We start from the raw sequence: 13,659 nt of genomic DNA on the forward strand, positions 1-13,659 counted from the left end.
TGGTCATAGTGCTGGAGCAAAGGTACAGGCAGCATAAGGCAGGGGAAGCAAGCGTGCCCATGAGCTGGATGGGACAGGAGTCTCTGCCATGGACCGTTAACGCGAGGAAGCAGCAATGAGAGAGCAGGCAGGGTGTGAAAGCTAGATTTTAATAGCTCCGTTTGACACCATGAGGCCCAAACCACAGTACATAAATTACAGCACAAAACCATGATCCGTGCCTGGCAAGGTGGGAGCCTCCACCTGACTAGCGGGAGCAGCAGGCGGGACATGTCCGTGGGCCCCTGTGGGCCAGCTAAAAAGGGTTAAGAAACCGACCTTTAGAAAACCATTTTTAAAAAATGTCTTCCTGGCTGAAGGTAGAAACAGCCAGAACTTGTTCTGTTAAAAACGGGGTTCGCCACCTTCATGTGGTGCCTCCACACAAAAGGACTTTACAACCACCCCCACCCCCACCACCCCCCTCTACTGTTTGCCCAGGGCTTTGTCCAGATTGTTCTTGATGGCATCCAGGAAGTCGGTGGTGTTCACATAGTGCTCGTCCAATTTCACACTGGAAATGCACAAAAAGGAACAGAAGTCGCCACTGAAGGGGCGGGGACGGAACCAGCCTCCTGTGACTCATGGTGGCTACTGGGCAACCCCCCGAACGCAAGCAGAGACACACACACACACCCTTGGCCACATGAGGGAAGGCCGCTGCTTGGCCTCCACAGGCCACTGCTAGAGAAAACGCCCCCAAGAGACCAGGGGATTCCCACCTCCAGGAAGGCTTACTTGCTTAATCCATGGATGCAGCCAGCCAAATCCTTGGTCATTGACCCGCTCTCCACTGTCTCAACGCAGACCTTCTCCAGAGTCTGAGCGAACCTGGCCAGAGAGGGAGAGGATCCTAGCTTCTGGCCCTGTGCATATCCCCGCGGCGGCCAACAGCTGCTCTGAGCAGCCTGGCAGGACAGGATAGGCCCAGCCTCCATGTGAAGTGCATGAAGCTGCTTTGCTCTCTCAGTCCCGCTGCCCCCCTGCCCACCTCTCTCCCGCTACTTGTGCACACCTTGTCCTTGGGGGCCTGGTATCGCACACATCTGAGCCAAGGCCCCTTGTGTGTGCCGTGTGCACCTGCCTCTGGGCTTCCAGAGTCCAGGGTAGCCACAGCCCACTGCCCCCACTCCCCCAGCAGTGCTCAAGTCTCATTCTGCTGCGCTCCGTCCTTACTTGATGAGGTCTGGGTTGCTGTCTAGTTTGCCTCTATGCTCCAGGCCTCGTGTCCAGGCAAAGATGCTGGCAATGGGGTTGGTGCTGGTGGGACGGCCCTACAAGATGGGGCGGTGGGGTGGGGAGAGACAGGTAGGCCAAATTACAGGCAGGCTGTGTTCTTCAGATGGCCAGCCAGTCAGAAGCCACGATACTTCTTATTTATGTATTACATTTTTATGCCACCCATGAGCTGAAACTCTCTGGTCTGTTTATAAGGCAAAGCTGAAAACTATAGCATTCAATCACACAGTAAAACACGATATAAAAACCATGAGTTTTTAACAGAATAAAACCAAAATAGGAGCCAAGATAAAAGCCAGCAGCAGTGCAAAGATCCAAGTACCTGGCCAGGAGAGGGAGCCCACGTCCCTCCACTGGTCTCCGCTTACACTCACCCACCTTCTGGTGTTCCCGGTAGTGGCGCGTGACTGTGCCATGGGCAGCCTCTGCTTCGATGGTTTTTCCATCCGGACAGATGAGGACAGAAGTCATGAGGCCCAGCGAGCCAAACCCTGGAAGCAAAGCCAAACACCCATCCAAGGTTTCTTCCGCCCTGCACAGAGGGGAGCTGCCTTGGGGCACACCGCTCCTGTGACTTGGGAGCACCCCCACCGCCCCAGAGGCCCTTGACGCCAGCTCCATCGGCTGGCTAAACTGCCAAGGCCTGAGCTGACTTCCAAGTCAAAAAAACCCTCCAAGTTCCACTTGACCACCATGCAAAGAATCCACGGAGTGACTGTCAGCTGACCTGCCACTCCTAATCCACTCCTCAGAACTGGCAACTGCTTGAGATGGTGGAGCCAGGCGAGAGGAGTTCAAAGGTGACCCTCCGGATGTGGCTGGACTGCAACTCCCATGATCCCTCACCACTAGCTATGCTGGCTAGGGCCAATGGGAGTTTGCAAGCCAAAAAATCTGGAAGGTCACAAGTGCCTCCCCACCCCTGGTTCTAGGTGCAGGACAGCCCACTTGGAAAACAGAATCAATTTCTGGGGATCCTAGTCCGAAGGAGCTGGGGGAGCATCAAGGTTTCTGGCCTTGTCTTGTGACCCTCCCGCCCCCGACAATGCTTCCTCTCAGGGGCGCTTCAGCAATCCTGCTTTGCCTTCTGAAAGGGTTCCGCACATGACTAGAAAATCTGTCCTTTGAGAATACAATACAAAGGCTAGGCAGGGCTACAGCAAGCGCTTGCACTGCAGGGAAAGGGTATCAGTTTGGGCCAGGCAGGGATGAAGGGAGAGCCAATGCTGATCTGGATGGACCAGTGGCCTGATGTGGCAAAAAACCCCACAACCCCAGCACAGTACCTTGGGCCAGGATGTCAGACTGGACATCTCCGTCATAGTTCTTGCAAGCCCAGACAAAGCCACCAACAGATTTCAGCACCTGGGCCACCATGTCGTCAATGAGCCGGTGCTCGTACCAGATCTTGAGCTTGTCGAAGTCGGTCTTGTAGTGCCTGACAATAAAGGGCAGCAGATTACGGAAAGGTCCCAAGAGGGCAGGCAGTCCCCTGCCAAGCTGAGGCAGCGTCAGCCCCAGATTCTTCCCGGTAAAGTCCCTCGAAAGCAGCCCCATCCCAACGAGGAGGCAAAGAGCCCTGGGTCTCAGGAGCTCAGCAGGCAATGCTGGATGGGGGTGGCCGAGGGAACTCCCACCCCACCATGGCACAGGCACAGAGGGTCCAGAACAGCTCACTTGTCAAAGATCTCCTGGAAGATGTCCTTGAAACGCCCATCATAGGCCTTGAGGATGGTGTTTTTGGTGCTCAAGTAGAGGGGCCACTTCTTCTGGATGGCATACTGGAAGCAGCTGTGGGCAAAGCCCGAGATGGACTGCAAGGGGCAGACAGAGCACTCAGTGGGAGATGGCCTAGAAGCCAGGCCTGGCTAGCCAGCGCCTGTGATGGCTCTCCTGGCTCCAGAGCAGAGGCATGGCCTGCATGCTCCATGGAAGCTGGGGAGGCTACTCAACCAGAGCATGCGCCCGAGCGCACTCGTAAAGGCTCCCAGTAGCCCTGCCCTCACCTCGTCAGTATTGTACATGCCCATGCCGACACCTCCACCAGGGAAGTTGTAGACTTCCCACTCCTTGACTCCACTGCCATCCTTGGGAGTGAAAACCATCTTAAATGTCCCCGACCTGTCCACGACGAAATCGGTGGCTTTGTACTGAAAGGCAAGCAAGCATTCCAACGGCTGTTACACTAGCAGTTCACCAGGGCCCCACTCCCAACAATCTACCTCTGCTGTTACCTCTCCTGTTGCCACGGATCCCTCTCCCCACCTTGCCATTTCTTTCAGCACCCACAGCACTGTTTCTCTTCTCTGGCTCTACGGCCATAGAATACTATACAGAATTTGAATTCAGAAGAATTGTTCTAAAAAGCAAGTATCTAACCCTCAGGGAAGATGCTGATTTATTATCAACTGGGCCTGCCAAAGTTTTCAGTGCTCAAGGAAGATTCCAACTACTTTCCCTGATATTCCTCATTTTACTCGTATTTCTTTTCTTGCTAAGAACTTTGAAATCCTATAAAAGTTCAACTGTCAAATTCTGAATAAAAGGAGGAAGCTGCACACTTTGATACAAAATGAGCACATGTTCTGCTGTTATTGCTTTCCATACAGAGTTTTGGCTGCAGCAAACGTATCTGTGGTGGGGAAGCAGATTGGGAGGAGCCCCAGCTGTAGAAACTTTAACAACTGAAATGCCCAAGTGTGAAATGAGACGACGACGACAACAACAGCCACTCTGTGCCCGCAAGTGCCAGAAGGCGCGCAGTGGCCTTAGCTGCCCCCCAATGGCTCACTGCACATCCCATCCCAATCCACGGCCCGGCTGCCACTTACTAGGACATCTGAGACATCCCGTCAAATGAACTTGCAGCAGCACTCCTCACCCCCTGGCTACAAGTACGCCCACGGCCCTGCTTTAACAAACCTGGTCCCCATGGGCATGCCTGCCAATGGTGATGGGCTTCGTCCAACCTGGGACCAGGCGAGGAATATTCTTGCAGATGATTGGTTCTCTGAAGACGGTCCCACCCAGGATGTTCCTGATCGTGCCGTTAGGGCTCTTCCACATTTTCTTTAGCTTGAATTCTAAGTGGGTTGGAGGAGAGAAGAAGTCAGGCCAGAGAGAGCAGATTTCCGCCACTCCAGAATCAGCACAACTTTTGCCAGTTGGCTCCTAAGCACTAGACTCCACTCCGGTTCAGTCAGCCCTAGAGAAAGCCAGCCGCTTCCTTCCAGGAACGGAGCTGCCGCTCTCCGAGGGAAATCCCCAGCGTCACCTGGAGCAAACCGCTCTGCCAGCAAGCGCCTGCTCTCCACTTGTGATTTGCTCTTGGAGGAATCGACTTCTGGTTCACGTTAGGGAGAGGGACTGGACGGCACGCCTTGCAGGGCCCTCTGAACCCTGCCATGAGCGAGCGCGGCAGCGGCCACCTACCTTCCACTCGGGCCTCATCAGGGGTGATGGTGGCACACTTGACAGCCACACTGTATTTCTGAGTTGCCAGGGCTGAGTCAATGGTGACCTGGTCATCGGTCTGGTCTCGATGTGGCAGCCCCAAGTCAAAGTACTTCAACTGAACATCCACGTTGGGCAGGATCAGCTGCACGGTGGCCATGAGAAAACCAAGTGAGGACAAGAGACCAGCGTGTCGCCTCCAACTGCACCAGGCACACGCCCACGCCCACACACAGACACTGGCCACATGATCCGACATACCTCAACGGGGTGCCACACTGCCAAAGGCCCCGGACCCATGATATGTTTCATGCAATAAATGCATATTTGTTTTTAAATTCATATTATGTACACATATTCCCTCAACATAGCACTTCTGTCACAACAATGATACAATATTCTTTACATGGGAAAATGTGATACTTCCCTGACCTCATTCTACAGCTTGGTATAGTTGGGATATATCCAGTGACAAGTCTGAAATTATGAGACGAAACGTCTAACCACTCTCCGCACTATTCAGAGCGCTACCAATCTATCGGGCCTCGCCCCTACATTTTTAGCCTAAACCAAAAAGGCCCAAACACCTTCTTTCTTCTTCAGAGGAAATGTCCCCCAGCCCACCACTCTCTTTACCTGTCTCAGAACTGTACATCATATTCTACATGTGGCCACACTACAGATTCATCGGCTGTGACCATGGCCACTTTATTTACAGTCCCTGGGTTAGCTCAGGCGTTAAGGTACCTTCTCCTTGATGAAGGCCCAGATGATGCGGGTCATCTCATCACCATCCATCTCCACCACAGGGTTGGCAACCTTAATTCTTTTATCAGCATCTTGGAGGAAGGGGGGGGGGGAGAAGATGTCAGAATGCTGAAGAGGGCCTAAAGCCAAGGCCTGCTTTGCACTGGCTCCAGCCCCACCACTCCCACAGGCCAGGGGCAGCGTGAGTGAGAGGTGGATAGATGCATGGAACACTTGTCGGGAAGGAGCCTCCCCTCTCCAGCCAACACTGGGAACAGAAGCTGGACTGGCCAGGGGCTGCTTCCAACTGTCCCGGGCCCCCGTGGAGCCATCCTCAAGCCCCCAACTGGATCCAACAACCTTGTGGTGTGGGCTGTGTCAGGTGGAGCTGCAGTGTGTTTGACAGAACCATGGCTGGAAAAGTCCTCAGTCCTTGGAATTTGACACACATGTATATATTCATCCCAGTTCCAAACAGATCTTTTGCGGAGGGACAGCAGGAGGGGCACTGTTTACATCCCTCCTATGTGAAAATGGTGAGTTCTCCCTCAGCCAGACTTGTTCCTTTGACTATGTTTAACAATGACTGATGGTTAAGAATCTGAAGTACGGGCGGGCGGGCGCTGCTGCTGCAATCAGGCCAAGCCGTCTCCCCTGTGACTGACCCTAGCAGAAGGGAAAGTCAATTAAATGCTGCTGCCTGTGGGCCTCTAATCCAGCTCCAGCTCAGCCCGAAGCTCTGCCTTTCAGGTGCTGCCCTAATCAGAGCATTCTCTGGCGCCCAGGCGCCTCTGCGGGGACCTGCCCACTGTCCCAGGAGCCGGAGAGGACCTCACGGCCACTGCTCCCGCCGGTCAAGGGACAAGGTCACCCTGAGAGGGCCGCGGGTGCGCAGCCACTCCCTGCAGGCGCCTGCCCACCCCTCCCTCCACAAGGGAGCGGTCAGGATTCCCTCCAACACACTGCCAGAGGTGCTTAAAGCGGGTGGGGGGTTGTGCAGAGGAAAGAGTACCCACATTCTGTGTTGAGGGTTCTGCCCACCCCATAAATCCCCCTTTTAAAAGAGTCCTAGGCCAAGCTGTATAGCAGCCCCATAAAACCTTATGGTGGAGGCTCAGAGAAACATGCTGAGGGTCTTCCAAGCAGGAAGGATCTAGCTGGTCTATTTATTTAAATGTTTTAGATGGGGCCTTTATGTGGGGACACCCCCACACACACACACACACACACAACAGAAGATGTGGACCAAGCCACAGACACGCGTCAAGGTTAAATGCCTGCTTAAAACAAAGGCGGGCTTTGTGGGAACTGGGGGAGGGCACAGAGACCCCCGCCAGCACCCCCTTCTTGGATGCAGCCCCACGTCCGCGGCCGGCTGCAGAGGGTGGGCGCTCTGCACCCGCAGGCGTGTGCTTCATGCCCCCTCCCCACCGCTGCTGCACAGCACAGCAGCACGTCGAGAGGCGGCCCCGAGCCCGCGACCAGTGGCTGCTGGCCTTTTGCAGAGCCCCGGCGCCCTCCCGGGCCCGAAGCCGGCCCCTTCCGAGCGGAAAGCGCCGCCCTGCCCCGCGTCTCGGCGGCTGCGGCTCCACCCGAGACGTGCCCCAGGCAGGCGGCACTAAATATAGTCCCCGGGGGAGGCCCACAAGCGCCAGGCGAGGCACCCCCAAGGTCACCGGGGCCAGGGGACCCGCCGCTGCCGCCCGGCCCGGGGCCGCTTGCGGGGGGCGGGGGGGGCGACGCAAAGCGAAGGCTCCGGGGAGCCGCCTTCTCCCGCGGGCCAGCCGGGGGGCACGCAGCCTCGCCAGGCCCAGGCCCAAGCCGGGGAAGCGCCAGGCGGGCTCTGTCGGCTCGCTCCCGCCCCGTCCCGCAGCCCCCACTCACAGTGCCGCCGCGGCGGGCGGTGCGAGGCGCTCAGCCCCGGGAGCAGCGCGGCGGTCGAGCGGCCCAAGGCAGCCGAGGCGGCGGGGGCTGCGGCGCGGAGGTAGAGCGCCATCGCGGCGGCCGGAGCAGCAGGAGCAGAAGGAGCGCAGAGAGGGAGGGAGGGAGGGAGGCAGCGCGAGCAAGAGGCGGCGAGCCGGGCGGCGGGCGCAGCAGATGGAGCCGCCCCCCGGCCGGTGGCTGGCCTGTCCCCTGGCTGAGTCCCTGCGCGGCGGGCCCTCCCCGGGGCGGGGCGCGGGCGGGCGGGCGGACAGGCGGACTCGGGGCCCGGAGCCCCGGCAGAGCCGTCCCTCCCGCCCGGCCTCGGCTGCCCAAAAGCGCACTTGGTGGCCACGTGCGCTTTTGTTCCTCTCCGGCTCCGCGGGCAGCCCGGCAGCCACCCCGCCGCCCCCGCTCGTGCCTTGCGGGATGTGCCGGGGCGGCCTGGCCGGCTGCCCCCCGCGGATTGAGGCCGGCTCGGCGGGGTGCCCCGCGTTGGCCTTTGAGCGGCAGTCTCGGCAGGGCGGGTCGCCAGGCCAGGCGCGGCTGGCGAGAAGAAGCACCCTTCAAGGCGGGGGTCCAAGGGCAGCGCGCAGCTCCGGCCATTTCGCCACGGTTTGCCCACGGCAGGGCAAAGGCCCCAAAGCATGCGGGCGCCTCCGACGGGCCTCCCGGAGGGGGTCGGGGCGGCCCCTGGGCGACGAGCAGCGCCATGTCCTGCGCCCAAGGGAGGTGGGCTGGGTTGGCCGCCCGTCTCTTCCTTAGCCAGGTGCTCCGGCAGGCAGCCTGTACCGTCCAAGAAGGCGGCCTGACGGGCCAGCCCGCGCGAGGCCCGAGGGAGAGCTCCTGGGGCGGGCAGAAGAGTCTGGGACAGGCTCTTCTGCCCGCCCCAGGTGACACTGAGCGCAGGCGGGGGCTGGTGGGCCCAGGCCCTCTCCATTGGGCAGGCGGAGCGCCTTCGCTCAGGGATCCCCAGCTGCAGCATCCTAGGGAGGGAAGGGATCCTGAGATGATTGATAGCACTCTTCAAGGACTTAAAAGGTTGTCACACAGAGGAGGGCCAGGATCGCTTCTCGATCCTCCCAGAGTGCAGGACACGGAATAACGGGCTCAAGTTAAAGGAAGCCAGATTCCAGCTGGACATCAGGAAAAACTTCCTGACTGTCAGAGCAGTACGACAATGGAACCAGTTACCTAGGAAGGTTGTGGGCTCTCCCACACTAGAGGCCTTCAAGAGGCAGCTGGACAACCATCTGTCAGGGATGCTTTAGGGTGGATTCCTGCACTGAGCAGGGGTTGGACTCGATGGCCTTGTAGGCCCCTTCCAACTCTGCTATTCCATGATTCTATGACATGTGGGTCCTCCCCTCTCCCTATCAGCTGGGTGGATTGAATGCCTCTAGCAGAGGAGCAGGGGTGGGGAGGCAGGGCTGGGGGGCTTCCCCACTAGGGTTATGCCACAGGCACCAGCCAAGGGTCCAGGCGGCCATAAGCTCCTGTTCTGTTGCCAGGCTCCTTAAGTTGCTGCTTTAGCTTTACTTAGTCAGGATTCTATGCAGGCTGAACATAGATCGGGATCTACTGGTGGTAGATCTAAAGATAGCAAGTAAGACCGAAGAAGAAGCAGTTTGTTCTGCTCCGTGTGTCCAGGCTGCGATGTTGCACGGCAAGGCGCCTATGAGCAACAATGGATGCCTGCCGGGGGCAAGGGAAAGCCCCCCACCCCTGCTTGGAGCCCACCCACCCCCATCCCCACTCTCCATTCCGAGGGCACAGGTTGAGGCAAGAAGACACCACTCCAAAAAGCGCAGGGCCACCCCGCCCCCATGGCAAAACGGCTGCCCCGACTGGCACTGCACCCACCAGTACCTGCCTGTGGAGGTGCATCCTTACACATCTAAGACCTGCTTGTCCGTCTTCAGGAATAAGTCCGTGTAGAACATGAGTGACGGAGGGGGAGGTTTTGCTCTTGTTCAGGGCAGCTCTCCCCACTTCCTCTCTGGCTCTGTTCTGCCAGAGGGCTGGCTGCTGCAAGTCCCGTAGGGAAACGAGAATGTTTACCAAAGTACATGTCTGTAGATTAGGGCCCTTAGTCTAGGTACAGTGTTTGGGGGGGGGAGCAATGGAGGCAGGATCAAAACTTCCAGAAAAGGAGGTTTTATTGAGAAGGCAGCACAAAACAGCAATTCAAAGTGTTAGTAGAGAAGGTGGGCAGTGGGGAAAGAAGAGGGGTTTGAAAAGGTGAGCTCTGGGCAGCTGGCAGGTGGGGTCAGGGAGTCCCTAATGCTTTCTTTGTGTGTCCCTGGACTTGGCCGAGCTGAGCAGGTCCCAGCAAGACCGCTCTCATGAAATCACGCTGAGTTGGGGGCTCCTCATTCTTTGGCTTAGGAAACTATGAAACGGCCGGGGGGGGGGGTCTTGGAAGGATGATTTCCAGGGGTTAGGGAATTAGGAAGTAGGGGAAGGTTTGGCAGTCGTGAGATATCAGAAGACGCCGGGGGTGCACAGCCTGGTGCCGCCAGGTAACTTGGACCAGAACTCACATAAGACCCAGTTAGCAAGAGCATGGGATGATCAGCAATTGTGGGAGTGGTAGTCCAAAACAAGTGGAGGTCACCTATCCCTGCCCTCGATCGCAGCCTGGGGTCTCTGGGTCTCGCTGAGCTGGGCCACCCTCTTCCATCTCAGTGGACAGAGGAGGTCACAGGACCTGCAGGCCAGCTCACCTTTCCATACACATGGAGACTGGCGAGCCATGTTGTCCCTGAGGACACTCAGACGAGAGGTGGAGGAGGCGCTCTGCCTTTTGCCTCGTTGGCCCCTGCTGTGCACAACGGCCAGCCAGAGACCTCCGACTGACGGCCTTCCTATCAGGGGCGCCTGCGCTGATGGTGCAGTGCTGGGGTTGGTTGCACGCTTGACTCCACGGTGGCGATGCTCCTCATTGCTTTCAGTGGGCTGCTTCTCACTTTCATACCATCTCTGAAGATGGCATAAAGTTGAGACTGTGTCAGGCGCGGATTGAGAGACCAGCTCTGGTGCCGTTAAAAATGATTAAAACCTTTAATAGTTCTTGTCAGTGTCTGGAACGCTCGACGTTTCAGATTAGAAATAATCCTTCAGGAGCTACAATCAATCAGATTAACACAGTTTAAAATTTATTTACAAAATCAAACTCACATGGGATACAACACCTGTGGTATTCTTAACATTTCAATAGCCATTTTTCCCTATACAATAATATATATATATATATATATATATATATATATATATATATATATATTTGATTCATAGTTTTATAAGAAGTTTTGAATTTTTTTATTTTTATTTTTTATTTATTTGATTTTAAAAAAATTCTCACAAAGTGCAGAATTGAAGCTTTGTCCTAGAGAGAACTCTGCACACCAGAGAGTAGGCCGTTGGTCTGTCCTACCGTTCCACCAAAAATTTCACCTAAGACAGCTATTGATAGTAAAATGCAGATTAAAACAATTTTGATTAAAACATAAAAACATATTTAAAAATACCATTAAAACACAGCAATAAAAACAAATGAACAGCACCTAACCATTTTTTTTTAAAAAAAACAACCCTCCAGCAACCATTTGCCCAGGATTCCTTTCAACAGCAGCAGAGCTATTATGTAATTACCGGCACCGCCAATTTTAAGACAAGGTATTTTAATTGAGCACAAACTTGATGACTTAACAGACATGAAAGCACTGGAGTTTTCTCATAATTACAGTATGTAAAAGTTTCTCACAGAGTCAAAAACTACCTTGTTGAATTTAGAAACAGATTTGATGGGTTTTTAAGGCCCACAATGTGCTTAAGAACAAGATTTGGAGCTCCCAGATGTGCTCACATCCTATCAGAAAAATTATTGGGATATTTTGTAGAGCAGAGATGGGCAGAAAGTAGATCTCCAGATGTTTTGGACTTCAACTCCCAGAAGCCCTCGCCAGCATGGCCAACAGTTAGGAATGCTGGGAGTTGGAAGTTCAAAGACCTTGGAGATCTACTTTCTGCCCACCCCATCGTAGAGCGAGAAAAACAATAGGATGTCTGTGGCAGACACTTTTGCCTAAGCATCCTATAGCATTGTTGTGAGAAGAAGCGATGCCACAAATCAGTGCTGACTGGGATTTGGGGGTCCTAGGCAAACCCCCACACACTCATGTGCCCTTTAACCTGTAAAACCTGGGACATTCAAACCAAGAGCTCTTCCCCACTCCTGAGCATCTCAGCGGTCTTGTGCAAGGCTGGAATGGTGGTGTGTTGGGGTACTTGGGGCATTAACACAATGGCTCCCATGGTCCCTACTATACAAACCATGTTGGATATTTGTTACGAGTTAACCGTGTTTTGAAGTGTTGACTCTTAATATGCCGTCGATGCGTGCAACACAGAACCCACGGACTTGGTTTATGCAATCAAATCAGCCTGCCATAGTTTAATAACCTGCAGGGCTTTGCAGCATGTGCCAGACAACATTTTGTACATATGCAAGCTGTGGTGGGTGATCCTGCCAGAGTGCAGGACACAGACTAATGGGCTCAAGTTACAGGAAGCCAGATTCCAGCTGGACATCAGCAGTCTCCTCAGTCTCTCTCAGATCTTCCACTCCCACTCATCTCACAAAAGACCCCTCTTCGGAATTTCATATAGCAGCTCCTCAGGGCTAAAAAGGCATCCTTCAAGTGGAGTGGGTAGACACTCACAAGCTGGAAGGACTGCAAGGCTGTTGTATTTGGCATAGCAAACACTTGTGAGGAACCTGAGCTGTGGCATGCGAAAAGGGACACCATCATGGGTGGGTGTGTTTTGCCTGTATATGGCCAATTACTTCTTAGCTATGCTCAGTGGGGGCTGGTGGGACGGAGGAGGAGTCAACAGAGACAGAACCAATGCGACAGTGGAGGTGGAGCAAACTACATTTAGTGTGCTACACAACCTTTTTCACAACAACTAGCACGGCCATCTACATTTGGACAGGACACACATTGTTTACTATAATACAATTTCCAGCACTCTTTGCAATCTCTGCACTTATACAACAGTAAGAAAAAGAAGAAAAACAACACAAAATTACTTTCTCCATTATACCAAACCTCAAGCACAGGATTTTAGTTCAATTTTAATTCAGTCCTCAACTGGTGCATCTTTCATAAAGATATAGCTTCTATTATCAAATATGAATCACAATTCCTTGGGTTTCTTCCACCCTTAAAAAGACAAACCTTTCTGAAAAAAACCTTGGAGTCTGCCTGTTTTTTAGCCTTCTAGTTTCCCTATTACTAAACCACCTATGCCAGCTCCTTCCCTGCCATTGCATGCTCTCAACATTTGCTGTTAAAGAGACTAGTTCTCTCAGAGGACTACAGCCGAAAGACGAGGAATGCCATGCCGTGGGGCCCTGTAGCTTCTTCACAACAAGGGCACGCTTCTCCTGTGTGTGTGCAGTTTGCATACTTATCCAGGAAGGCAAATGGAAATTACTAGAAATTATTAGAATGTAAGCCTATGCGGCAGGGTTTTGCTATTTTATTGTTTTACTCTGTACAGCACCATGTACACGGATGGCGCTAAATAAATAAATAATACAAGCAGAAGAAAATGAAACACTCTCCAAGCTGTCACCAAGATTTCTCTCTCTTAAGATTGCCGTGATGAGAAGTGCCGGGTGTGTGTGGGGGGGAAGGGGCTCTTCTCAGGAAGGGTCGGCCTGAAACTAGGCTACACCACAGCAGTCTTCCTTGTGCAAACCTCTTATCATCCAAATGAAATGTGAGGCCCCAACTGCAGATAGGAGGTCTAGACGACAAAGACCGCAAGGCCGTAGCAGAGGTTCAGGTAATCCCAACTTGCCGACTCTGACTGATAAGACCCCCACCACAAGCATCTCCTCATTGCAACCCAAAGGGAGTTTGATCTTAACAGCTGACAAGACACAGGGAGGGAGAGAGGGAGAGTCCATCTTGCTGGGAGGTTGTTAGTGGGAGGAGAGGAACAAGAATGTAATGTACACATCTCAATCTTCCCCAGGGGAAAGCTTGCACAACTCCTTTTAGGACAGCAGGCAGCAGAAGAACGGAGGAAAACAGGGAGGGAACATGTGTGTGGGGGGGGTGTCAGATCTGCTCCACCCTTCCTCCCCAGTGAGATTTGGTCACTTGAACAAGCAGCAAACACCTCCATGCTGCCACTGCTCCCCACTGCCCACATCTCAAGTGATCCCAGGGCTGAAATTAAGACATG

The 13,659-nt window shown here is 54.2% G+C and overlaps 1 protein-coding gene across 1 annotated transcript; it reads right to left on the minus strand.

Moving 5' to 3' along the window:
* Positions 1 to 135: 135 nt before the first annotated feature.
* Positions 136 to 7,490, minus strand: IDH2 (isocitrate dehydrogenase (NADP(+)) 2). The gene is made up of 11 exons (XM_063142211.1): positions 7,363 to 7,490; positions 5,479 to 5,570; positions 4,711 to 4,876; positions 4,201 to 4,361; positions 3,285 to 3,428; positions 2,956 to 3,092; positions 2,565 to 2,716; positions 1,657 to 1,769; positions 1,216 to 1,313; positions 778 to 870; positions 136 to 553 (listed from the first exon to the last, which is right to left on the minus strand). Exons 1-11 carry the CDS (start codon positions 7,472 to 7,474, stop codon positions 466 to 468), a joined length of 1,356 nt encoding a protein of 451 aa, XP_062998281.1. The 5' UTR covers positions 7,475 to 7,490; the 3' UTR covers positions 136 to 465.
* Positions 7,491 to 13,659: the final 6,169 nt, after the last annotated feature.

The sequence above is a fragment of the Elgaria multicarinata genome, chromosome 16 (genome assembly GCF_023053635.1).
Source record: "Elgaria multicarinata webbii isolate HBS135686 ecotype San Diego chromosome 16, rElgMul1.1.pri, whole genome shotgun sequence".
Taxonomy (NCBI): domain Eukaryota; kingdom Metazoa; phylum Chordata; class Lepidosauria; order Squamata; family Anguidae; genus Elgaria; species Elgaria multicarinata.

Coding starts and splice junctions, on each gene's coding strand:
- IDH2 (XM_063142211.1), bottom strand. CDS start 7,474: ATGGCGCTCTACCTCCGCGCCGCAGCCCCCGCCGCCTCGGCTGCCTTG. Junction 3,093..3,284: donor GCATGTACAATACTGACGAG/GTGAGGGCAGGG, acceptor TGCCCCTTGCAG/TCCATCTCGGGCTTTGCCCA. Junction 2,717..2,955: donor TTCCAGGAGATCTTTGACAA/GTGAGCTGTTCT, acceptor CTTTATTGTCAG/GCACTACAAGACCGACTTCG.